The following is a 21,961-nucleotide window of genomic DNA, read 5'->3' on the forward strand; positions in this document are numbered from 1 at the left end:
GGGAATAATCTGCTTTTGATTAAGAAAAACCATGGTTAATCAATGTGATAGAGAACTTATCAAACCACTGTCTAGAAGCCTGCTTTAAGCCATATAATGACTTAGTGAGTTTGCAAACTTTATGCTCCCCTTGTTGACATACCCGAGATGCAACTTCATATACACTTCCTTTAATTCTCAATGGAAGAAAGCATTGTTGACATCTATTTGGTGTAAAGACCAATTGTGAATGGTACCAAGAAGTAAAAGAAGAAGAGTGTAGGCGCATGAGCTGTGAAGATGACCGAGTCAGCTGACCTTTCGGTGTGGACTCAAGAATTTTCTCACCGCATAGCGAGAGAGAAAGGGACAACATATGATTCGCTAATATTATCCAAGCATGAGAGACACGCTTCTGTTATGCTTTAATTGAACCCAAACATCTAATTTTTAACTGTTGAAATCTTTGTTTTCTTTTCTATATGTTATAGGAACACAAGGTGATAATTTTGCCCGATTTGACGGGTAAGTTTAAAGAGATTGGATTTGGTAACTTCACACCTTTTGTGCCATAGAATCTGGTATGTTTCATTCTAATTTTATATTTGGAATGAAGTTGCATATCTTGTATGTAATATCTACACGTTTTCATTACATAAACATATAGCTAGGCTATAGCTGGGATTATCATTTGTTGTGGGAACTTGTATGTTTCTAATTTGCTTATGCTTTTGTGGAAGAGAATTTATATGTTAGTTGTGCTCCTTGTCATGCGCTTATCTTATCATCAGTGCTTTGATAATTTGTTGGGAATTCATGATTATCTAATCATGCATGATATATTCTTTTAGAGTTCCTAGATGTAGAGCTATCATATGTGGGCTACGTTACTTTTTTTTTAGCTATTGTGTTTGCTGCTTTAGTTGGACAAATGAGACACTTGAGGAAATATCTGGATTAAATTGTATATACATGTACATGCTTATTCTCATTACATCTTCTCATGTCAAGTCACATGAAAAGACTCTATCCAAACACATTTATCACAAAATTATGGCGTCGATCTCCATGATCGATCAATCCTTTTGGTGGCCACCTCCAAATTAGAAGGATCCTGCCCAAAATTTCTGGATTAGTGGGGAATTACTACTACTTTTGAGACATATGCACATATCTTAAACCAAAGTTGAAATCTTTCTTCTTCTTCTTTTCTTTTAATAAGGACTGTATATGTTCTTTTTGTGGTCAGATATAAATCCACAATACACGTAATTGTAAAAAAAGCATGTTTTAGGAGGTAAGGTTGGACCCAATTAATGCTTGTTTGCTAGATATTCTTCCATTATATTTTATTGAGGTGGTTTTTGGAGTTCTCAAAGATGTTGCTTATTGAACTATAATTTTTTTGAGTAAAGTCTACATACTCCCTCAAACTATCACCTAATTGATAATATCTCTTCAGATTTTCAATCGTAACAATGTCTCCCTAAACTACCAAAATATTGTCAATATTGCCCCCAATGACGAAACTACCCTTAGTAAAATAAAAAACAAACAAATACTAAAACTTCTAGAAAAACCTAAAACTAAAAAAGAAAATATAAAATATAAAATCCAAGGGGTGGCCAAATTTTTTTTCAAAAAATCCTTTTATCAGAGAAAATTTAAAAATTTTGATTTTTGTTTTATAATTAATTTTTTAAAATAGAAATTTCTGTTTTAAAAAAAAAATGAAAAACTTTCGTTTAAAAAAAAATTCCGTTTTTTAAAACATATATAATTTTTTTTAAAATAAAAATTTCCGTCTCAAAAAAAAAAAATACATTTCCGCTTAAAAAAATAAAAATAAAAATAAAATCGTTTTATTTTAAATTAAAATTTTCGTTTTTTAAAAAAGGGTAAATTATTTTTTTTTTTCGAATTTATAGATAAGGGTACTTTTGTCTTATTGATAAATCTATAGGGGCATTTTTATCTTTTTACTAGCCTTGGGGGGTACATTGACAATGTTTAGGTCGTTTTGGGGGAGGGGGGGAGGAGAGGACATTATCAATTTGGTGATAATTTGAAGGGATATGTGAATTTTTTCCTAATTTTTTTTTTATTATTATAAATTTAGTATTATATTTATGCTATGTGCTTCAATTTGCTCACAATGATTATTTATTGGTTCTTTTGACAGTGAATCTACCACTGCCTGCACTCTTTTGGCTTAGATTAAATTATGGTCGGTAAATTCTTGGATGCATGCACCCAAAGATGTAATCTGACGAGGAAGACTCAGTTTTTCAATATCTAATGTTTTTATCAGATTTCGTTTTGAGAATGATTGTTATGTTTAAACAATTTGGCACTTGGGAGTGCATTTGAGTAATCTATTGTTCTTTCTTATTTCTTTTAAGCTGTGTCTCATAACATAGATAGATGTATTGCTTAAAGACGTGACCCCTAGGCAGACTAAAATACCATTTTTGGTTTGTTATCTTTTATGCATATTATCATTAGCAACGACGATACTAAATATGATCGTCGCTGATGATCATATAGCTGATCTGCACATCATCAGTCGTCGTTGATGTGTTCATCATCAACGACAACATTGGCACTTATGAGGCATTTTCAGCGACAAATTTTGGTAGTTATCATTATAAGTGACAATATTGTCTAGTCTTTAACGATGAAGTATTTGCAACCACTTTAGCGACGTCGTCGTTGATTATCATTTGCAACATTGCTGAAGACCATTTTTCCTATAGTGTTTGGCAATTTATCTCCATGGTAGTTTCCTATCTCTAACAAGATGTTGACTTCCATTCTTCTCTTTTTAACAAAAGTTGTTTGCCGCTGGCCAACAAGAAATAGGCCAGGCAAGATAGCCTTCACTTGATTAGCTGTAATTTTGGCAAGTACGTACCCTTCTAAATAGTACTACAATAGGAGATGGGCCAAAAGTAGTTCAATTGGGAGCAATTAGAAACCTTTTTTATTGAGCCGAAAAATGATCTAATAGCCTTAAGCACAAGATGCCCCACAATACCCTCAAGCTTTATTATTTATGTATTTATTTTTAAAAGAAAACATCATTGAACCCATTTGGGCTTGGGGCTTTTATCCCTCTTTAGAGAAAAAAGCTTCCCTAGTTCTCTCCTGTTACCACTCCTTGGACAGTTTGCCACAATGCTCAAGAGTTTACCTTTTGGGCGATGTCTCATTCTCTCTTCCATTCGGATTAGAAATGGGAAAGATCCTCCCTATAACCTTTTTGTTTATTCAATTAAAAAAAAAAAAAAAAAAAAACACCTCATAAGATTTTGAAAGTACCTCACAATTTCATCATTGACCACAACCAGATCATAAATTCCGGTTGCCTTCTCTATAAATTAGGATAATTTTGCTTCTTTTTTTTAGCATGATGGTTTCTTATGGTCCTGGAAAAAAAATAAAAATTTTGATAACCCAAGTAGAGCTATTGCACCCTAGATCACTCCCTGTAAAAGTTTTTTTTTATGTTCTACTAAGATCACCATATTTCTACCAAACTAGCCTTTAGATTCTTACTAGCTTGTCAATGGCCAATAATACTCTTTTTTTATAAGTAAAAAAAAAAAAAAAAAAAAAATTAAGAAAAAAAAGTCCTCATTACAAGTATTAGGTTTTTCGGTTGGCTAATTCGAACGATGTTCAAAATTTTTTGATGTAATTTAAGTTTTATTAGACAAAATGTACTTAGAATTTTATTTGTCAATAATCAATTTTGGGTTCTAAGTTCGAATTGCAGCTGCTTGAAGCTTGACAGAGAGCATCGTCCTAAGTAATTAGTTCCATTTCAGTTCAAAGTAGCAATTCCAACGTTCAGACGGAGTAAAACACTCATAACTTTTGATTCCGAAATTCGATGAGGCAACATCGGTGGCGTTAGAAAGCTAACTCAAAATGTTACAATTTTGTACTTAATGAGCAATTTTCAATTCCAATGTTTAAGGGGTCAAAACGGGCTGTAAAAAGAAGACTGAAAAGCTAGATCAAGAAACCTATTCCAATTCAAACTGGTTAATAGAACCGAAAATCTACAATTTTTGGTTGACCAACTTTAAGATTTTATGGCTAATTTCTCAAGTCTATTTAAGGGCTTTTGAAGCACGATTTTTGTAGGGATTTGAAGGAATATTTCCAAAAGAACAAAGAGCATTTTTCTTCATGTGCTAAGGGTGCATTTGGGATTGCGATTTCCCAAGAATAATCTGCTTTTTTAGAAGATATCGCAAAACATAAGGCATTTAGCATTGCGATTAAAAAAAGCAATTAATTTAAAATAAGAAAAAAATCTGCAATTTTAATAAGTAGGCTAAGGGATGCTTATTTGAAAAAGTGCGAATTTAAACCAAAATCATGAATTCGCATAACAAATATTTAATAAAAAAAATACTTTTTAACATGTTTTACTAAACGCCTTTACGATTTTAAATAGTAGAGATTTTAGGAACGCTATTTTTAAAATCGCACTTATTAAAACCGCAATCGCAAACGGACCCTAAGAGAGATTGTTAGTTTTTTTGCTTTCAATTGCTCATCTCTTGAGTCTTTGCCATAAACAACACTCATTCATCAACAACAATTGAAGTCTATCGGAGTTTCGGTAAAAGAGATCAAGTAAAATAATTTTTCAAATATTCTGAGAAAATTACTATGATAGTAAACAAGCGAGTCACTCAAGTGATTGACTCCCATTTAATGCTTACCACTTATATCAATAAGAATATGTACCGTGAGTTTAATTTTTATTCTCTCATTCAATTCTCCTTTTTGAGTCATAAATCTGAAATTCAAGATTGTAGGGGATTTTATTTTTATGTATGGATGGCTAAGGCTATATAGGGTTAGTATTGTGTTTTAAAATTTTCCTTTTAAAGAATATTGTAGTTAAAAATTTGTGTAAAATATAATTTTGCTTTTTTGGAAATTCAAACCTATGACCCATAAAAATAATATTCTCTATTGCTAATCATTCCATTATATCAATCCAATCATTCAATATAAAACTATAAAATTAATCAGGCTTGCAATGTCTAAGCTCATCTACTTGGGCGAGGTCTACAATTTAACTTAGGATAGGATATGATAGAGGTATTACACCTGGGAAGGGCTACTAACTGTAGAAGACAGGGCCCAGGAAGTCACCTACCTTGGAATGATGGGCAGTTGAGACGTCGGCTGCAAAATATAGTAGTGGTATGATATGATCATAAGTGTCCCACGCATCGATTAAGTGCAAATCTTAAATATATCTAAATAAACTCTTCGGCACTCTCATCTTACAAGTCGGTCTTTAAGACTGAGTTTTATTTAAAGTTTGCATCATTTGATATTAGTTACATCACCACATCGAATATGAAATCAACTAAGTTGCGGTTTTGTAGCCAAATCATAGCGAGTAGGACTTGGGGAAGGCCGTTACCTGTAGAAGACAAGTTCCACGAAGTCCTCAAACTGAGAATGATGGTGCACAGTCGAAACTTTAGCTGCGGAGCGTAATAATATGTTATTTTACAAAGTGTTTCACACCGATTAAAAGCAATCTTAAAATGTTTGAATAGTTGTATGTGCGTCATGTAATTGATCATGCTGAGTTGCTGACATCTATTCACATATATTGAACACATTGACAACCTCAAAAGTCAATCCACCATTAAAAAAAAAAAACAAAAAGTCAATGCACTAGTAATGCAAACGATCGATAAGCATGCGGATGAGATCCCAAAATTGATAGAACAACGTGTAAGAGTCTTACAAATATTGTTAAATTAGATTTTTACGTTGTTATTTATTTGTTTTTCATATATATATGATAAATGTATTTTCTAGAATAAATGTAGAGTCCATCTTAGGTGTTTGAGAAAAAAATTTACGTGAGTAAGCTGCCAACAAGTTGCTGATCTTGCTTTTAATATATAATTCGTATATATGATGCAACGTGGCAATATTGTCTCCTCTATTTAGCCTAAGGAGAGTCGTTGCACGGTTGCACCCATTATTTCTAAATACTTAGTAATCAGGTTTACATACAAAATGGCTTCTTCTTCTTCTTCCACCCGTCTATGGTCTTATGATGTATTCTTGAGCTTTAGAGGTCAAGATACCCGTGAAGATTTTATTGCTCATCTATGCAAGGCTTTGCGTCAAAAGGGAATCTATACCTACATGGATGATAGGCTTCAAGAAGGGGATGAAATTTCACCGGCACTTTTCAAAGCCATCAAAGAGTCCAGGACTGCAATTGTTGTACTATCTGAAAACTATGCATCATCCACATGGTGCTTGGGCGAGCTCATGGAGATCCTTGCGTGTAGAGAAACAAAGCAGCAAATCGTTCTGCCTTTGTTTTACAAAGTAGATCCATCAGACATACGACATCAAAGAAAGAGTTTTGGCGAAGCATTCGCAAAACATGAAGGCAGATTCAAGGAGGGCACTGTGCAGAGCTGGAAGGTAGCCCTGCATAAAGTGGCTAATTTGTTCGGCTGGCATCTAGAACAAGGGTATTTTCGACCACACATGTCTTTTTATTCTAATTTATTATACGCGGTCCTCTTATTTATATATATATATATATATAGGCCTCGTAGTGGAGGAGAATTTCATTCAAGAGGCCATTGCATTACAAAAAAAAAAATAGAGGTTTAGTGATGCTTTAGAGCTAAAAACCGTCACTACAAAAGTAGTGACGGTTCAAAATGGTAGCTAAATAAGAGTAGCGAAATGAGAAAAGGTGTCGGTGTAAACAAAACTGACACAATTAGTGATGGTTTTTAAAAAAACCATCACTAATTTATTAAATTTCAATATAAATATATATTTATATCGAAATTTAATAAATTAGTGATGGTATATATATATATATATATATATATATATATATATATATAATTTTTTCCACTTAATTATTGATTTCTTTTTTCATTTTATTTTTATTTTAATGTCGATCAGATCCAGATCTCCTTCTTCTTCTTCTTTTTGTTCTTCTTTTCTCCTTCTTCTCCCTCTCTTTTCTTGATCTGTCTCTGTTGACGCCAACATCAATCTCTTTGTTGGGCTTCTTCTTCGTGTGATTTTGGCTCTTGCAGCTTGCAATTAAAAAATGGCACGCACAAAATCAATCATGGATTACAAGGAGGTAGCACAAAACTTCACTTCTAGAATGGGCTTAGATTCACAAACATCCATTGTCCTCTTGATTGCTTTGGCTTGGAAAAAATGTTGAGGAACCACCAAATAAACGGCCGCCTATAGAAAAATGAAGGAAAAGAAAAGGTGATCAGTACTAGTAGATCTAGTTAGAAAAATAAAAATTAAAAAAAAAAAAAAAAAAAAAAAAAAAAAAAAAAAACTCTAAATGGGATGATAGTGTGTTAAACTTTTAAACCAAAAAAAAAGATTCAAATTAGAAAGGAGGGTTGAATTTGTGTTCAAAATTCAAAATTTAAAACTGGTGTCAGTTGAACAGTCAACCGACACCAATTTTAGTGTCAGTTTTTGCTCAACCGACACCATTTTTAATTTAGTGTCGGTTGAACAGTAAATCGACACTATTATTAGTATCAGTTACTATTCAACCGACACCAATTTTAATTTGGTGTCGGTTTCTTAAACCGACACAATCCAAACCGTCACTAAATGCAAAAGCTCCAACTTCCTAAAATTTGTCATGTGGCAGTAAAAGACAAAACTACAAAAGATAAAAAATAAAATAAATAAATAAATAAAGGGGGTCACTCTACCTGAATAGGATCCTCTCCAGTCTATTTTGAACTGAAAAATATCTAGTTAATGGGCAAGATCTCTCTAGTGAGATCCTGAGGCTATAAATGAGACATCTATCTCATTAATATATATATATATATATATATATATATATATATATATATATATATATATATATATATATATATATAAAATTAAAAAACAAAATAAAAAAATTAATAAAAAATTAAGGGGGTAGCCGGCCACCCTAGTTGGGGTTGGGGTCGGCTTCGGCTACCCTGACCGTCTCCACCCCTTAATTTTTTATTATTTTATTTTTTAATTATTTTTAATATATAATATTTTATTTTTATTTTTATTTTTTATTAATAGAACAGATATCCTATTAATGGCATTAGGATCTCTCTAAAGAAATCATAACCATTAACTGGATATTCTCCAGTCCAAAATGGACTGGAGAGGATCCGGATCCCACTCTGTTGGCCCTTTATCCACCTTTAATATGTCACCTTAATTTAATACAACTCAAGGTTAATTTACATAATCTGATACAATTTCTTATTTACTACTACAATCAAAGGGGGCTTAACAAATATAATTCAAGTTTACAGCACCAATTTCAAATTTTCAAATAGTGGGGTCTACATGAAAGTAATACTTAACTTTGGGGGTATTTTGATAGATTCCAAAGTTTAGTGGGAATAATATCATATTATTATTGAATGGTGCAACATGGAAAAAAAATATGTAATTTACTAAAAGATTAAACATCCGGGAACAAAATAGATCCTAATGATGAAAAAACATACATTATTATTTTTTTTTTTCTAAAACTCTTGATATATATCTACAAGGCAAAACCAAATTCAAGAATGAAGCAAAAAAAGTTGAGTTCAGTAATACCAAAAAAAAAAATACTGAGAAGTATGAGTCTAATTAAGGGAGAACATGTGATCAATCCATAGGAGAATTGGGATTTAGGGAGGGAATGATTAAATCATATCTTGTTGCCAACCATTGTCATGTACTCGTGTTCCTATGTCTTTTCATGTCACTACTCCAACTCATTTAATGCTTTTTTTTTTTTTTTTTAATCTTTTGCATTGTTAGGAATGAATTCAAATTTATCAAGGAAATTGTTCAAGTGGTCTCAAGAATGGTAAGTCATACATACTTGAACGTCGCCAAGTATCCAATTGGAATAGAGTCTCGTGTACAAGATATCAATGTACTTTTAAGTATTGGAATGAGTGACAAACGCATGGTAGGAATCTTCGGAGTTGGTGGAATTGGTAAGACAACTATCGCCAAAGCGATCTATAACTTGATTTCTTATCAATTTGAAGATAGTTGTTTTCTTGCAAACATTAGAGAAAATTCAAAGCGAGAGTGCGGTCTAGTCCAATTGCAAGAGACACTTCTTTTTGAGATCCTAGGCAACTCAAGTTTGAAGATTGGCAATGTTGATCGAGGAATCAATGTCATCAAAGAAAGGCTTTGCAGTAAAAGAGTTCTTTTAGTTCTTGATGATGTGGATGAGTTGATCCAATTAGAAACATTATCTGGAGAGCATGATTGGTTTGGTTTGGGAAGTAGAATCATCATAACAACAAGAGATAAACATTTACTAACTAAGCATAAAGTTGGTTTATCATACAAGATGAATGAATTGAATCATAATGAAGCTCTCCAACTCTTTAGTCAGCATGCCTTCCAAAGTGACAAACCTAGTGATGATTTTGTGGAACTTACAGAACATGCATTATGTTATGCTGGGGGCCTTCCACTAGCTTTGGCAGTGTTAGGTTCAGATCTATATGGAAGAGACAAATATCATTGGAAAAGTGCATTGGAAAAGTACAAAAGAATTCCCGAAAAAAAATATTCATGAAAAGCTGAAAATAAGTTATGATAGATTGGAGGAAAGTGAGAAGAATATTTTCCTTGACATTGCTTGTTTCTTCAAGTGGGAGAATGTAGAATATGTCACTAAAGTACTAGAAAAATGTGGTTTCTATCCAGATATAGGCATTAAAGTGCTTATGGATAAGTCTCTCATAACCATTGAGTCCAACAGATTGGTCATGCATGACTTACTGCAAGATATGGGTAGAGAAATTGTTCGTCAAGAATCACACAAAGAACCTGGCAAACGCACTAGGTTGTGGTTTCATGAAGACGTTCGTTATGTATTAGAAGAAAATATGGTAAGACTCATAAAACACTCTTTTAATTTTACATTTTGCAAAAAATTGATGGAAAATTACCCACACACGCGCGCACGCGCACACCCATCATCCGTCTCGAAAATAAGTATTTGAATGGAAGCTGAATGCCTTTAATCCAAAAGATAAATAAATCATTAAGGAAATTGCCTTTTACACTATTTCAAAGATATATAGATATAGTTTTTATGAGTATTTTGCCTTTTCTATTTTATGAAGTAAGAGTGAAAAGTAAATATGAGGAAAAAAAATTGAAATCTTGAATGTGATCACTTATTTCAAGGAATTGTAATAATAAAAACAAATTACCCATTATGGAAATCTCAACAACAACAAAAAAGAAAAAAAAAAAAAAAAGCAACAAACAAAAAAAGATGAATGGACTATAAGTTTGTTTTCTTTTCACATTATTTTGTGTGTCTGTATAAGAATAAAATAATAATTCTAGCAAGTGGTAAATTATGGAAAACTTTATGCTTTGATTTGTTAACACACTTATGCATTGTCTTACCAGGGAACAAACAAAATTGAAGGAATATTGGTGGAGTTGCCTAAACGAGGCTTGATACGCTAGAGTTCTGAAACCTTCAAGAAGATGAAAAGCCTTAGGTTGTTTATAAGTCGTAATGCACACTTTTCTGCAAAACCTACTTATCTCCCTAATGAGTTAAGAGTGCTTGATTGGGCTGAATGCCCTTTACAATCTTTGCCGTCGAATTTTCATGGACAAAAACTCACTGTTTTAAGAATGCGTAATGGCCTCTTCAAGGCACCCAAGGAGGGATTCAAGGTATGATTGTTATTTTCAATAATTTTTCTTTCAAATTATGTTGTGAACTTCTTTTAAGCTAATTTTATCCCATTTTTCTTTATAGAATTTCCAAAACTTGAGGATTATGGAATTCATTCACTGTAAATTCCTAATAGAAATCCCGGATATTTCAAGAATCCCAAATTTAGAGAAATTGGATTGTTTTGACTGTGAAAGTTTAGTTAAAGTTCATGACTCTGTTGGATTCCTTGATAAGCTTACCGATCTGTCATTTTTATATTGCTCTAACCTTATCAGTTTGCCAAGAAGCCTTAAGTTGAGATCTTTGGAAAATCTTGAACTTGGATTTTGTTCAAGGCTTCAGGACTTTCCTAAAATTGAGTGTGAAATGGAATGCTTAAGACGGCTTGTTATATGCTACATTGCTATAAAAGAATTGCCTTCATCCACCGGATATTTCACTGGGCTTTCTGAATTATATATTGAAAGTTGCAAAAACCTTATGTATCTCCCAAGTAGCATTCTTCAGTTGCAACATCTAAAGTTTCTTTCTCTAAAAAATTGTACAAAACTTGCTAAGCTTCCAACAAAGGAATTTGAAACTCCACCAAGTACAGGGAATTCATGCATTTTCGATGATGGTTGTTCCTCAATTGGGTTTCTAGAACTGGTATATTTGTATCTTGAAGATTGTAAGTGCCTATCAAAATCAGATTTCCTTGTGACACTTAATTGCTTTTCCACTTTAGTTCGATTAAATCTATCAATGAGTGATATTGTCATTCTACCTGCATGCATCAAGAGATTTGATGGATTAAGGTCACTTGATTTGGTGGATTGCAAGCAACTTCAAGAAATTCTAGAACTTCCGCCAAATATAAGAGAAATAGATGCTAAAGGATGTGTTTCATTGGAAAGTTTTCCAGAAGTATCTAAAGAATATCAAATCAATACATGTGAGTTACAAGAGTTGTATTGGATTGACTTGTCTGAATGCTATAAAATGCTTGTGAATATTGGGAATCAGGTGGCAAATTCTTTATTGGATAAGGTATGTCTCTCTCTCTATCTCTTTTCTACTTGGTGACATTTCTTTATTGGATAAGGTATGTGATGTGGCATTTAAAATCACCAATAGATCAAAATTTAATTATAATCATCTCAAATTCAATGGTGATTTTAAATGTCACGTCATAGTTGGAAGGACTCTTGTTCTCCTTATATCATTACTCGTGCCTCGGTTCATATGTTATACTTCTAGCAATTGATAATATTCATTTAATAGGTACCTTTTAAGGACTATTTTGGTGGTGGAATTACATTTCCAGGAAATACAATACCAGATTGGTTCAGCCATCGTATGGACTATTCATATATGAGTACCTCATGTAAAATAGATATTAAAGGGCTCCCACATTTGGATGAGATCAAAGGAATTGCTTTTTGTGCTGTTATTGGACCCATTTTTGGGATCTCCCGAAACTTCAACTGTTCATTTGGTGATTTTTCGATCAAGAATAAAGGTATAGAAATTGATAGTAGAGCGAGAGATTTTCATTTACTAGGCTCAAATCACGTATGGCTGGAGTATTTCGTGCAAGAATCTTCTATGTTAAAGGAGGACAATCTACGAGTTGATTTTTCTATTTATAATTCAAATTCACTGTTCATTAAAAGTTGTGGAGTTCATCTGATACACAAGTGTGAAGAGAATGCAAAAGATCATCCAGGTGTGATCCATGTGGATTTTAATTTCCATTTTGATGAACCCGATGAAGGAAGTGAATATTCAGGATATTTAACCAAAAAGGATGAAGAAAGTGAAAATCTAGAACGTTTAACCGAAAAGGATGAACCCAATAAAATTGAAAGGATATTGGATGGTTTTCTACCATCTAACAGCTGCCGCAGTGATGATGATGACGACGATGACCGCGACGATTACAACTTGGAATCCGGTTGTTACCCACATCATAGGAGGAGTTATTTTTCAGTAAGGACCCTTTAATACTTGTTAATTTTGGTTTTGGTTAATCGCTTGGTAGGCTATTTGCAGCTTTTTGACTCTTGATGATAGTAGGAGTAGATCTTGCCAATTTTCTAATTATAATATTGATTTGTCAAGTTAATCATGGATCAGGTTTCTTCGGTTTTGAAACGGTTTTTTGTGCAAAAGAAAATTTGGGCTCCATATAAGACAAGGCAGCCAAGTATTTAAGAAAGAACCATGAGCTTGAGTTGCCCCACATTTGACTCTCTCAAGCCTGCTCACTTTCCTTCCACTCTTCTAACTTAGCCAATTCACAGGGATTGATTTACAAGAAACTTCTACTCTCCTAATGGTCATATACTTCTATTTTCCAATGGTCTTTTTTTTTTTTTTTTTGGGTTATCTCTATTAATGTAAGTGTACTAACAATAGTAGCTTCACCCAATGCAGTAGCCACTGATGAAGCTGCCATTGTTCCTCAAGCTGCAGATAAGTTAACAGTCAAGTTAAGTTGTAGAATTGGAATTTGAAGAGGATGTCAAAGAAGATAACTCTAGTTTGCCTCTGCTTCATATCTTCCATGGCCACTTAAAATACCACCTCAAATAACTCTATTTCTGCTTCCATGTATGGTTGCTTTGCTGGACTTTACTCAACTTATCTCCATCAAACTTGATGGAAATAATTATTTGCTATGGCTTTCTCAAATTGTTCTTGTATTGAGAAGTCGTGATTTGATGGGTGTTGTGGATGACCAATAAATTCTCCAGCCTACTCTATTTGGATTGAGAATGACCAATTTCTCCTTGGTTGGATTAATGTGACTTTCACTGAGTCAGTTCTCACAATTATTTATGATCTCCATACTTCTTGGCAAGTATGGAATGCCTTGGCCAATCGATTTGCTTGGCACCTTTTTATTTTCATCAATATCCTCCACATGGACTATTTGTACTCATAACCCTCTCACATTGCACGTCCAGTGGAACTTCAGGTGCAACACTAATGCTTTGGTGAAGTACAATAGTCAACCACCACTAGTTGACCAACTTAGTCCGACCCAATTGATCCACATAGCTAAGGATGCCACAAGGCATGACCACCATCCATAAATATTTGCATCAATCACTTTAGCCATTGGATCTAGAGCAAAGAACATTAAAAATAAAGTGGGTCTTTCTTTGGGTCAAGTCCATATACTAATATGCACGTACTCAATTTCTCTCTCTATATATATGTGTGCGCGCGCGCGCTTTTTTGAAACCCTTTGACTTCTTTTTCCCATGGTGATATGCCACACAGATTATAATTTCCATTTATGAGAATATAATTTATTTCATGGATAATACAATGAATCTCAATGCATTTTTAAATCAACATTTTAATTTTTTTTTTCTAGTTTTTTCAACGTAATTACTAGCTAGCTCCTGATTATCCACTTCCCCTTACTCTAAGATGCTCAAAAAGACAAAAACCTCTAAGGTGTTTTAAAGCATGGATCCACGTTCGAAAAGAGCCAAGGTTCCATCTTTATCACAATACCCCCGAGATCCCAACTTTCTTCCTATTTCTCATTCTCCTTGGCTACCCAACCTAGGGATGTTCTTGATGTGATGAAAGTAATGGACCATGCACTGACATAGGTTTGAAACGAAAGGTAGCCCTTAAAGTCTCAATCTATCATGCAAATTCCATGCATTTATACGTAAATGACCTTTCTAAAGTTATTAAGGAAATACAAGAAGTACTTAAACTAAAATGAAATGCACTCACCAAAAAAAAAAAAAAAAACTAATATGAAATACAAAGTTCTATCATGGATTATAACACATAAATCAAGACCAAACCAAGCTCTCTTATCTCAAATGTGTGAGCTTTTGCACTTAGGGCTTCAAAGTTCCAAGATAAGTTTGAAAACCTTAAAAATTTATATGCCCTTAATCGAACATTTTAACCCATTAAAACTTATTGGGTCTTTTTGTAAAATATAACAGTATCCTTTGCTTTTGTGTTTCTAAGTATATTTTAACATAACATTTTAAAGGAAACAAAACATTATCGTTTGCTTTTGTGCTTATAAGTAAAACGTAACAATTTTAACACAGATTGTAAAGGAAAATTGCCACTTGTTTTAGGCGGGGCATTACACACATAATCGGCCAAAAAAAGTGGTCGAACCACCCCCAATATCTCTACTCTCTAGAATCAACTAATGTGGGTGGTTGAACAACGCCCCTAATTGGTTAGAGGGGGTGGCTGATCACCCTTAAGCTCCTTGGGGGTGGTTTGCCACTGCTAACATTGGTTCTTGTGTTGAGCAAACCACCTCAATGGCTATGGGGTAAACCATTCCCTTAATGGACCAAAAAATGTAGTCGAATCACCCCCAAAACCAATTGCTAGAGGTGGCTAAACCACCTCCACAATGCTTAGGGGTGGTTAGCCGCCTCCTTTAATTGATTATGGAATCCACCTACCCAAATAAATTTTGAGCTTACCCAACGTATTGAGAACTAATAGCCTTAACCACAAGAGATGCCTCACGATACGCCTAGGCCCAAGCTTTATTTATTTTTTTGAAAGAAACCATCATTGAATCCATTTGGGCTTAGAGAAAACAGCTTCCCTAATTTCCTCCTCTGTCACTTACCTCCTTGGACAGTTTGCCACAATGCTCAGGAGTTAACCTTTTGGGCAAAAGCCTTACCTGGGGCTTCAAAATCAATTCTTTCATTTAAAAAAAAAAAAAAAAAAAAGAGCCCTGAGAAGAATTTGAAAGTGCCTCTCAACTTCATCTTTTACCTCAACCAGAATATCAACTATGGTTGCCTTCTTTATAGATTAGGGTAATTTTGCTTTTACCATGATGGTTTCTCATGGTCCCAAAAAAAAATCGATCGCCCAAGTTCAGTTATTTGCACCCTAGAATCCCAGATCTCTGCCTGTAGAAGTTTTGTTCTGCCCTAGTACGATCACCATATTTCTACTGAACTAGCCCTAGTAAAAGTTTGAGAAAGTGCCCTCTTACTCTGCATTCACTAGAACTCTTGTCAATTTTCCTGGAAATATGGCATTTTGCTTTCCTGTTAGACCTCTTGAAAAATCATACACCAAGCAGAAGATCAAATAAATCGATCTGATACAACACCTAAAGAGCACCTTAACTAATCCTACTCTAATTTTAGAGGTCTTTTCAACTTATCCACCCTTATAGACAGACAAGCTGCGAACTTCTTTTTGCAACATCAATTTCTACGATTTTCTTGTGCTTGCACTATTGTGTATTCTTAAGATTACTCTTTACACCCATTTATTACTCACTTCACACTGACAGACGTAACATGTTTTAAGTAACTTTCTTTTTGTTTTTGTTTTTATTTAAGTGATTAGCATGAAAGTTACTTAAAACACGCCACAGCGTTAGCAGATATGAAATGAGTGATAAAATAATAGCATTTTTCATTTCTAATGCATGCCAAGCAACTAATAGAACATTTTCAAGAACATGATAGTTACATCTGTCCGGATTACCCTATTTGTGAAATTTTTTTGATGTTGGTGGTCGTCCTTCAACGGCTCCATCTGTGCCATCCTTGCAACAATCATTTAATAGTGATTGTTGTCTTTACCGCATAGGACTCTTCACTGAATTCTTATGCATTTTAGAACTGCCTTGTGCGGCCATGGAACAGGCCCGACATGTCTATGGTTTCTTTGAGACCATTGATGAAACCATTACCTATTGTTTGATCCTTTCGGACAATTCTCAATTTCTGTTTATGTCCATGTATTTTTGCTGCATTTTTCGTTTGGGCTTTATTGTTGGGGTGTCCACCCTGTTGTTGTTTGATCCTTTGTAACCCTTTTCCCTTATTTGATTAAAAGAAAATTAATTAATTAATAAAATAAAATTATAAAATCAAAAAAGGAAAAAAGGAAACAACAAAAGAAAATGCAACAACTGAATCGCATTTCAGCTTGGAATCCAATTCGTCAATATTTAGGTGGAAAACTAAGACAATATCTATAAACAAAAAGTCAAAATTAAGAAAAGAAAAAAATAAACCCATGTGTAGGATATCATTTACATGTACTCCTAATTAAAACTTGCAAAATAGACGTCCTGAACAATCTCTATTCTTTTTTTTTTTTTTTTTTTTTTTTTTTTTTTGCCCTTTTCATCAAGTATACATGACAAGTCCACGATAACCTAGATTGGGATCCACAATAATTATTTGCTCGAATTGCTAACAATTTACAAGTAATGTGAGAAAACTCATATAGAACCCACATGCTCAAATAGGATGAGCAAATTAACTGCCTACCGACCGAAACTGCTTAACCGATGACTAGTAGGTAGTGGACTTTTTCTATTTTCGACAAACTCAATTCGGTAGACGGAATAACATTTTCTAACCAACCCGACTTTACCAACCGACACTGACCAACTTTGCCGACTAATTTTCCATTTCTTTGCTTACCGACCACCATTACCAACCGATATTACCGAACCGACATTATCAACCACCATTCAGTAACGAAACAAAAAGTTGACGGAATAAGTCGATAAAAATTTTGACTTTACCGACAATGGCGGTGCGAAATGCAAAAACCTCATTTTCGTAACCGAATTATCCAACTCCCACCCCTATGCTCAAATAAATTTTGGGCTACTCAAGCAGATGTGCCCCATATAAACTCACACATTGCCTCCTCAAATTGCTAGCAATTCAAACAAATAATTTTCGCGAATCTATAAACCCAAAATTAAGATTCCTGAAGTTCCAGAAAGGACAAGATATAAAATCTGGGACAAGCCATGAAAATGAAGATTTGACAAGCACCCGTAACAGACATAAGAGGAAACGCTCTTCATGGCACACTCTCATCCCCCTTTTCAGCAGATTAAACTCTCCCATTAGTCCATCACAATGGCATGAAAATAATAACAAAAGGAGATATCGAAAGACCTCCAGGTCTAAAGATTGAGCAATGCAGAAATCATGAATAATCCAGCTTATTCCCCCACCTTTCCAGCAAATAAAACACCAAGCGACACATGCCCCCTCTTGACAAAATTCTGCAACTCCCTAAAGCCGCTTTCGATCCAGAAAGTTAGTCCTTCCAAGGAACACTACCTTTGTTTTTTTCTTTTTTCTGGTAAGTTTAAGGAACACTACATGCGCAATACAATTTCCAAATGAGAGCTCTGCCTCTAGTATCTATCAACATCTTATACAAATTTAATATCCAACTATTATATGGATTATTTCAAGTAACATGTAACCCATTCCTTTAAAGCATTGGAGTAGTAAGCCCTCTGATGAAAGTATCTATTATGACAACAATTCAATCATTTTATGACTTATTCAGGAAAATACAGCAAAGCTAAGTAACCTAGATGTATCTCAAGGAAAAATTCTAGAAAAAGAAAATCAAAAATAAAACTAAGAAACGAGAAAAGGGAAATGTGCACACATAAGAACTACTTAAGAGAGCGAAATGCCATGACAAAGAAGAAAAAAACAATAATCATAAAGGCATGGAATTAAACAAAATGATAGTGGCTCAAAAGGGAATCTTAACATTGATAGATATATATTTTTTTCTAGGAAAGGGGCAAAAATATTTTAGATGAGGCATACGAAGAAGAAAGAAAATGTCCAAATCATCTCTTGCTATAACACAGCAGGTTTTCATAAAAGAGACGAATTATGACTAAGAAATGCTATCTCAAAAGAAGCAAAAGTATCTCCTAATCAAGATTGAGTTGCCCATGACAATATCTATTAGAAACATATGTACGAACTAGAAAGATCAAGAAAAATGTAATGATTCACAGATGACAGTCCGCATTAAAGAAAATTCACATATCAATGAAGAACTTAAATATCCAAACGAAGGCATTGGCATCAACTTGATGAAACATTGAATTCCACTTGAGGAACAAATCAATATCAATATCAAAATAAACTTTGTGTTCAGGAGACAAAAGAAACCAGGCAACAAAGGAAGAGTACAAGATGGAGGAATCTTCAAGGGCAATGAGCATGACAACCCAAAATTTGATAAACTGTCCCAAGAAAACGTGGCCCTATGACATACAAAAGCACCTCCTTTTTTCCTTCTTTTGGCTAGAAGCGAGAAAACTATCTACTAGGTAGAACGAGATTTCAACTTCTTCAAGCGTTTGATGGCTGGGGAAATGCCTTTTATTCCCTTCCGGGGCTTCTTAACAGAAACAGCACCCTGTTTCACTTTTTTAGCTGCAGGAGGCATCTCCCGGATGGGACCAGGAGGTACCCCTTGTTTAAGAGCACTTCCTCTAGGTGTAACAGATGGAGGCAATCTCAAAATTTGTGGGGGTAATGGATTGTGGGGCTTCCACTCCAAGTTACTTTTCATAGAAAACCTTACCTTCTTCGCACTCTTTACAGATGTGCCACCTAGAGCATCCCCTCCACTATTCAGCTCGGGATTTCGCGATTGTTGTGCATCCATACTCTTTGCCCTCTTTCTCTTCTTAGATACAGTACCATTAACTTTACGTTTAGGTAAATCACAGGCACTTGCAACATTAACATCCAAACCTGCTTCAGCAGCAACCTTCTCAAACTGCATCTGGAGGTTCGAAATCACAGATTCATTAAATTCTACTGGACTTCCATCATCTGTATGTTCATCATTTGAATTCTCACCATTTGCAATAGCTGCATGCTCCTTTTCTACGCCTGTAGAACTGCTATCTAAAACCATATCAGAAATCTCATTCTTTTTCTTCTTCTTAGCCTTTTTGCTACTGCCACCGGAGTCTTTCTTCTTCTTCCTGCCCTTGCTCAAAGGTTTATCTTCAGCAGACACATTGACAGCATCTCCAGCAACCTCAGCAGGTTCCAGACCACCCACTTCCATCTCCGTGCCAATAGGAACCAAACTTGGCACTTCATCGTCATCATTCTCAACAATATCAGGAAGCGAAACTTCAATCCCCGAAGACGCCAGATCCTTCTCCAACTTCGAAAACGCCTCATGCAAAGAAAACAACACCTTCCTATTCCCCTGACAGCACTGAGGCGAAGAACCCAATTCATAAAACTTGCTCGAAAACCCCATTGTTAACGCAATTGTCCCAAAAACCATGGCATCATCACCCGAATCAACTTCACCCCCCACTTTCTTGATCTCCAATAACTTCTTCCCCATTTTCAACAACTCACCAAACATGTTAGACCTAATCTTCCCTAACAACACCTTATCAGGCAACCTCCCCATAACCGAAACAAAGGGTTCCAGAAGAAGCTCGAGTATTTCAGACCGAACCGGGAGGAACGGCCTGAGCTCTTCAAGAAAAACAGAGGCAATATGGTAGTTAACACCATTACCCTGAAACTTATCATCAGAGAAGAAAGTGCTCTCCACCAACACACCCATCAAACGACTCGAAATCTCCAAATCCCAGGAATTACTCTTCAAGAAAGCAAAACAATGATGCAAAAACCTTCGAATCAAGAGGTAGAATTTGTCTAACCTGAGGGCGTCGATGCCGGGCCACTCGCGGCGCATGGTGAGGAGGAAGACGGAGAAGTAGCGGAGGGAGAGAGGGAGATGGAGGCGAAGGAGGAGAGAGGAGAGGCGGTCGATGAGGTGGGACTGGACGGGGAATTTGTCGGCGTGCCAGACGCAGTAGAAGAGGCCCTTCCAGAGCTTCTTGAGGTCGTCTTCGGGGAGGGCGCGTTGGGACGGAAGCCACGTGTTGAGGAGGACCCGGAGAGCCTTGTTCCGGGCGCTCTGGTTGCACGACGCCAGCTGCTTTATCAGTGACATACCGTCTTCTACATGCGCTCCCTCGCCCATTGTTTTGTTGGATTTCATGAGAGAAGGAAGAAGCAGCAGCAGCAGCGGTAGTAGACGTTTATGCTTTTGCTGAAAACCCTAGCCCCGAGTCCGAGGGACGTTTTGGTCCGGGAAAGAAGCGTTGATATGCTACTAACTTTGTTTGACCCGAACCGGTTGTGGCCCGTGTTGCTCCATTTTTTTTTTTAAGTAATTTCCAATTTGACTTTTTGTAAGGGAAAAAATAAAAAATGCAAAATATACTTCTAGGTTTTTACCGTTTTCAATGACAATATTAGTTCCTTTGTTAATGTTTTTTTAGATGGTATTTTTTATTTTTTATTTTAAAAATATTTTAATATGGCACAAATGTAAGTACTTTTAAATATTTTGTGTGTTATGTTTTTGACACTAACTTGCTAACGGAAATCATTTGTAATATTAAATATATCCTTAAAAATAAAATAAAACTTAAAAAACAAAAAAATCTTCTAGGTTAAGAAGGTAGTCAGACCACTCAAATGCCTTTGAGAGTGGTCTAGCACCCCTTCACAGTGTTTTAGAAGTGGGTTGACCACTATTCAAGGTGATTTTGAGGTTGGTCAGACCTTCTCCTCATTTGAAAGGATGGTTGGATCACCCCCTTAGGCAGGTTTTGAGGTAGCACAACCACCTCCTTAACTTTCTCCTCATTTGATTTATGTGATACATAGATTATTATTATAACAAAATATCATTTAGTATATATAAACATTTAAGGAAAACTTCACTTACCATTCATAATCTTTCATCACTTTTACAACCATACCCTTAAACTTTGAAAATTATCAATTTAGAATTACCATCTTTTAGAAGTTTGCAATGTCCACCATTTTGTCTAAATTCAACGTTAAATCTTAACGGAGAAAGTAAAATCCCCAAAATCCCACCATCCAAATTCAAGGTTAAATATCTTAAGGGTATTTTGGGTATTTCACTCATGCAAAATTTTGACGGGAGGTTTGACATTGCAAACCTGTTAAAAATGATAACTCTAAATTAACACATTTTTTAAAGTTTGAAGGTATGATTGCAAAAATAATGAAAAAGATTAATGGTAGTAAATGAAGTTGTAGATTTATAACTTGTGCATTTTCATTCTTAAAAGCACTGTTATTTTCGTTAAGTAGGTTTGGACTGTTGTATGGAGTTTTTGGTGTAAAAATAATGGTGAGAATGTAAAGTTGAGAAATTTTACACTTACAATGTACAAAGGCTCCGAATTTAGGCTTAAACAGTGTTATAAGTGAACATGGATGAGCCCCTTTGAGTCTTAGAGGCTCAAAGGCCTATGTAACACCCTAGATTTTAATACAAGCCGTAAGTGAAATTATCTAAATCCTACCATGGCGCTACTACATGTTG

The 21,961-nt window shown here is 34.8% G+C and overlaps 3 protein-coding genes across 3 annotated transcripts; 2 read left to right on the top strand and 1 right to left on the bottom strand.

The window, feature by feature from the left end:
• The first annotated feature begins 6,042 nt into the window (after positions 1-6,042).
• LOC132190959 (disease resistance protein RPV1) lies at positions 6,043-9,933 on the top strand. Its single transcript, XM_088510366.1, is given in 4 exon segments — positions 6,043-6,515; positions 8,848-9,607; positions 9,609-9,845; positions 9,847-9,933. Coding segments are annotated over 4 exon segments (1,554 nt in total). The 5' UTR covers positions 6,043-6,045.
• Positions 9,934-10,557: 624 nt separating this feature from the next.
• On the top strand, positions 10,558-12,742 carry LOC148583858 (disease resistance-like protein DSC1). Its single transcript, XM_088510797.1, has 3 exons — positions 10,558-10,752; positions 10,838-11,785; positions 12,020-12,742. The coding sequence occupies exons 1-3, from the start codon at positions 10,558-10,560 to the stop codon at positions 12,740-12,742; spliced, it is 1,866 nt and encodes a 621-aa protein (XP_088366923.1).
• Positions 12,743-18,663: 5,921 nt separating this feature from the next.
• On the bottom strand, positions 18,664-20,702 carry LOC132190048 (ribosomal RNA processing-like protein). The gene has a single exon (XM_059604929.2). The coding sequence runs from the start codon at positions 20,594-20,596 to the stop codon at positions 18,881-18,883; it is 1,716 nt and encodes a 571-aa protein (XP_059460912.2). The 5' UTR covers positions 20,597-20,702; the 3' UTR covers positions 18,664-18,880.
• Positions 20,703-21,961: the final 1,259 nt, after the last annotated feature.

The sequence above is a fragment of the Corylus avellana genome, chromosome 9 (genome assembly GCF_965113065.1).
Source record: "Corylus avellana chromosome 9, dhCorAvel1.hap1.2, whole genome shotgun sequence".
NCBI classification, from domain to species: Eukaryota; Viridiplantae; Streptophyta; class Magnoliopsida; order Fagales; family Betulaceae; genus Corylus; species Corylus avellana.

Coding starts and splice junctions, on each gene's coding strand:
- LOC148583858 (XM_088510797.1), top strand. CDS start 10,558: ATGAAAAGCCTTAGGTTGTTTATAAGTCGTAATGCACACTTTTCTGCA. Junction 10,753..10,837: donor CACCCAAGGAGGGATTCAAG/GTATGATTGTTA, acceptor TTTTCTTTATAG/AATTTCCAAAACTTGAGGAT. Junction 11,786..12,019: donor CAAATTCTTTATTGGATAAG/GTATGTCTCTCT, acceptor TTCATTTAATAG/GTACCTTTTAAGGACTATTT.
- LOC132190048 (XM_059604929.2), bottom strand. CDS start 20,596: ATGAAATCCAACAAAACAATGGGCGAGGGAGCGCATGTAGAAGACGGT.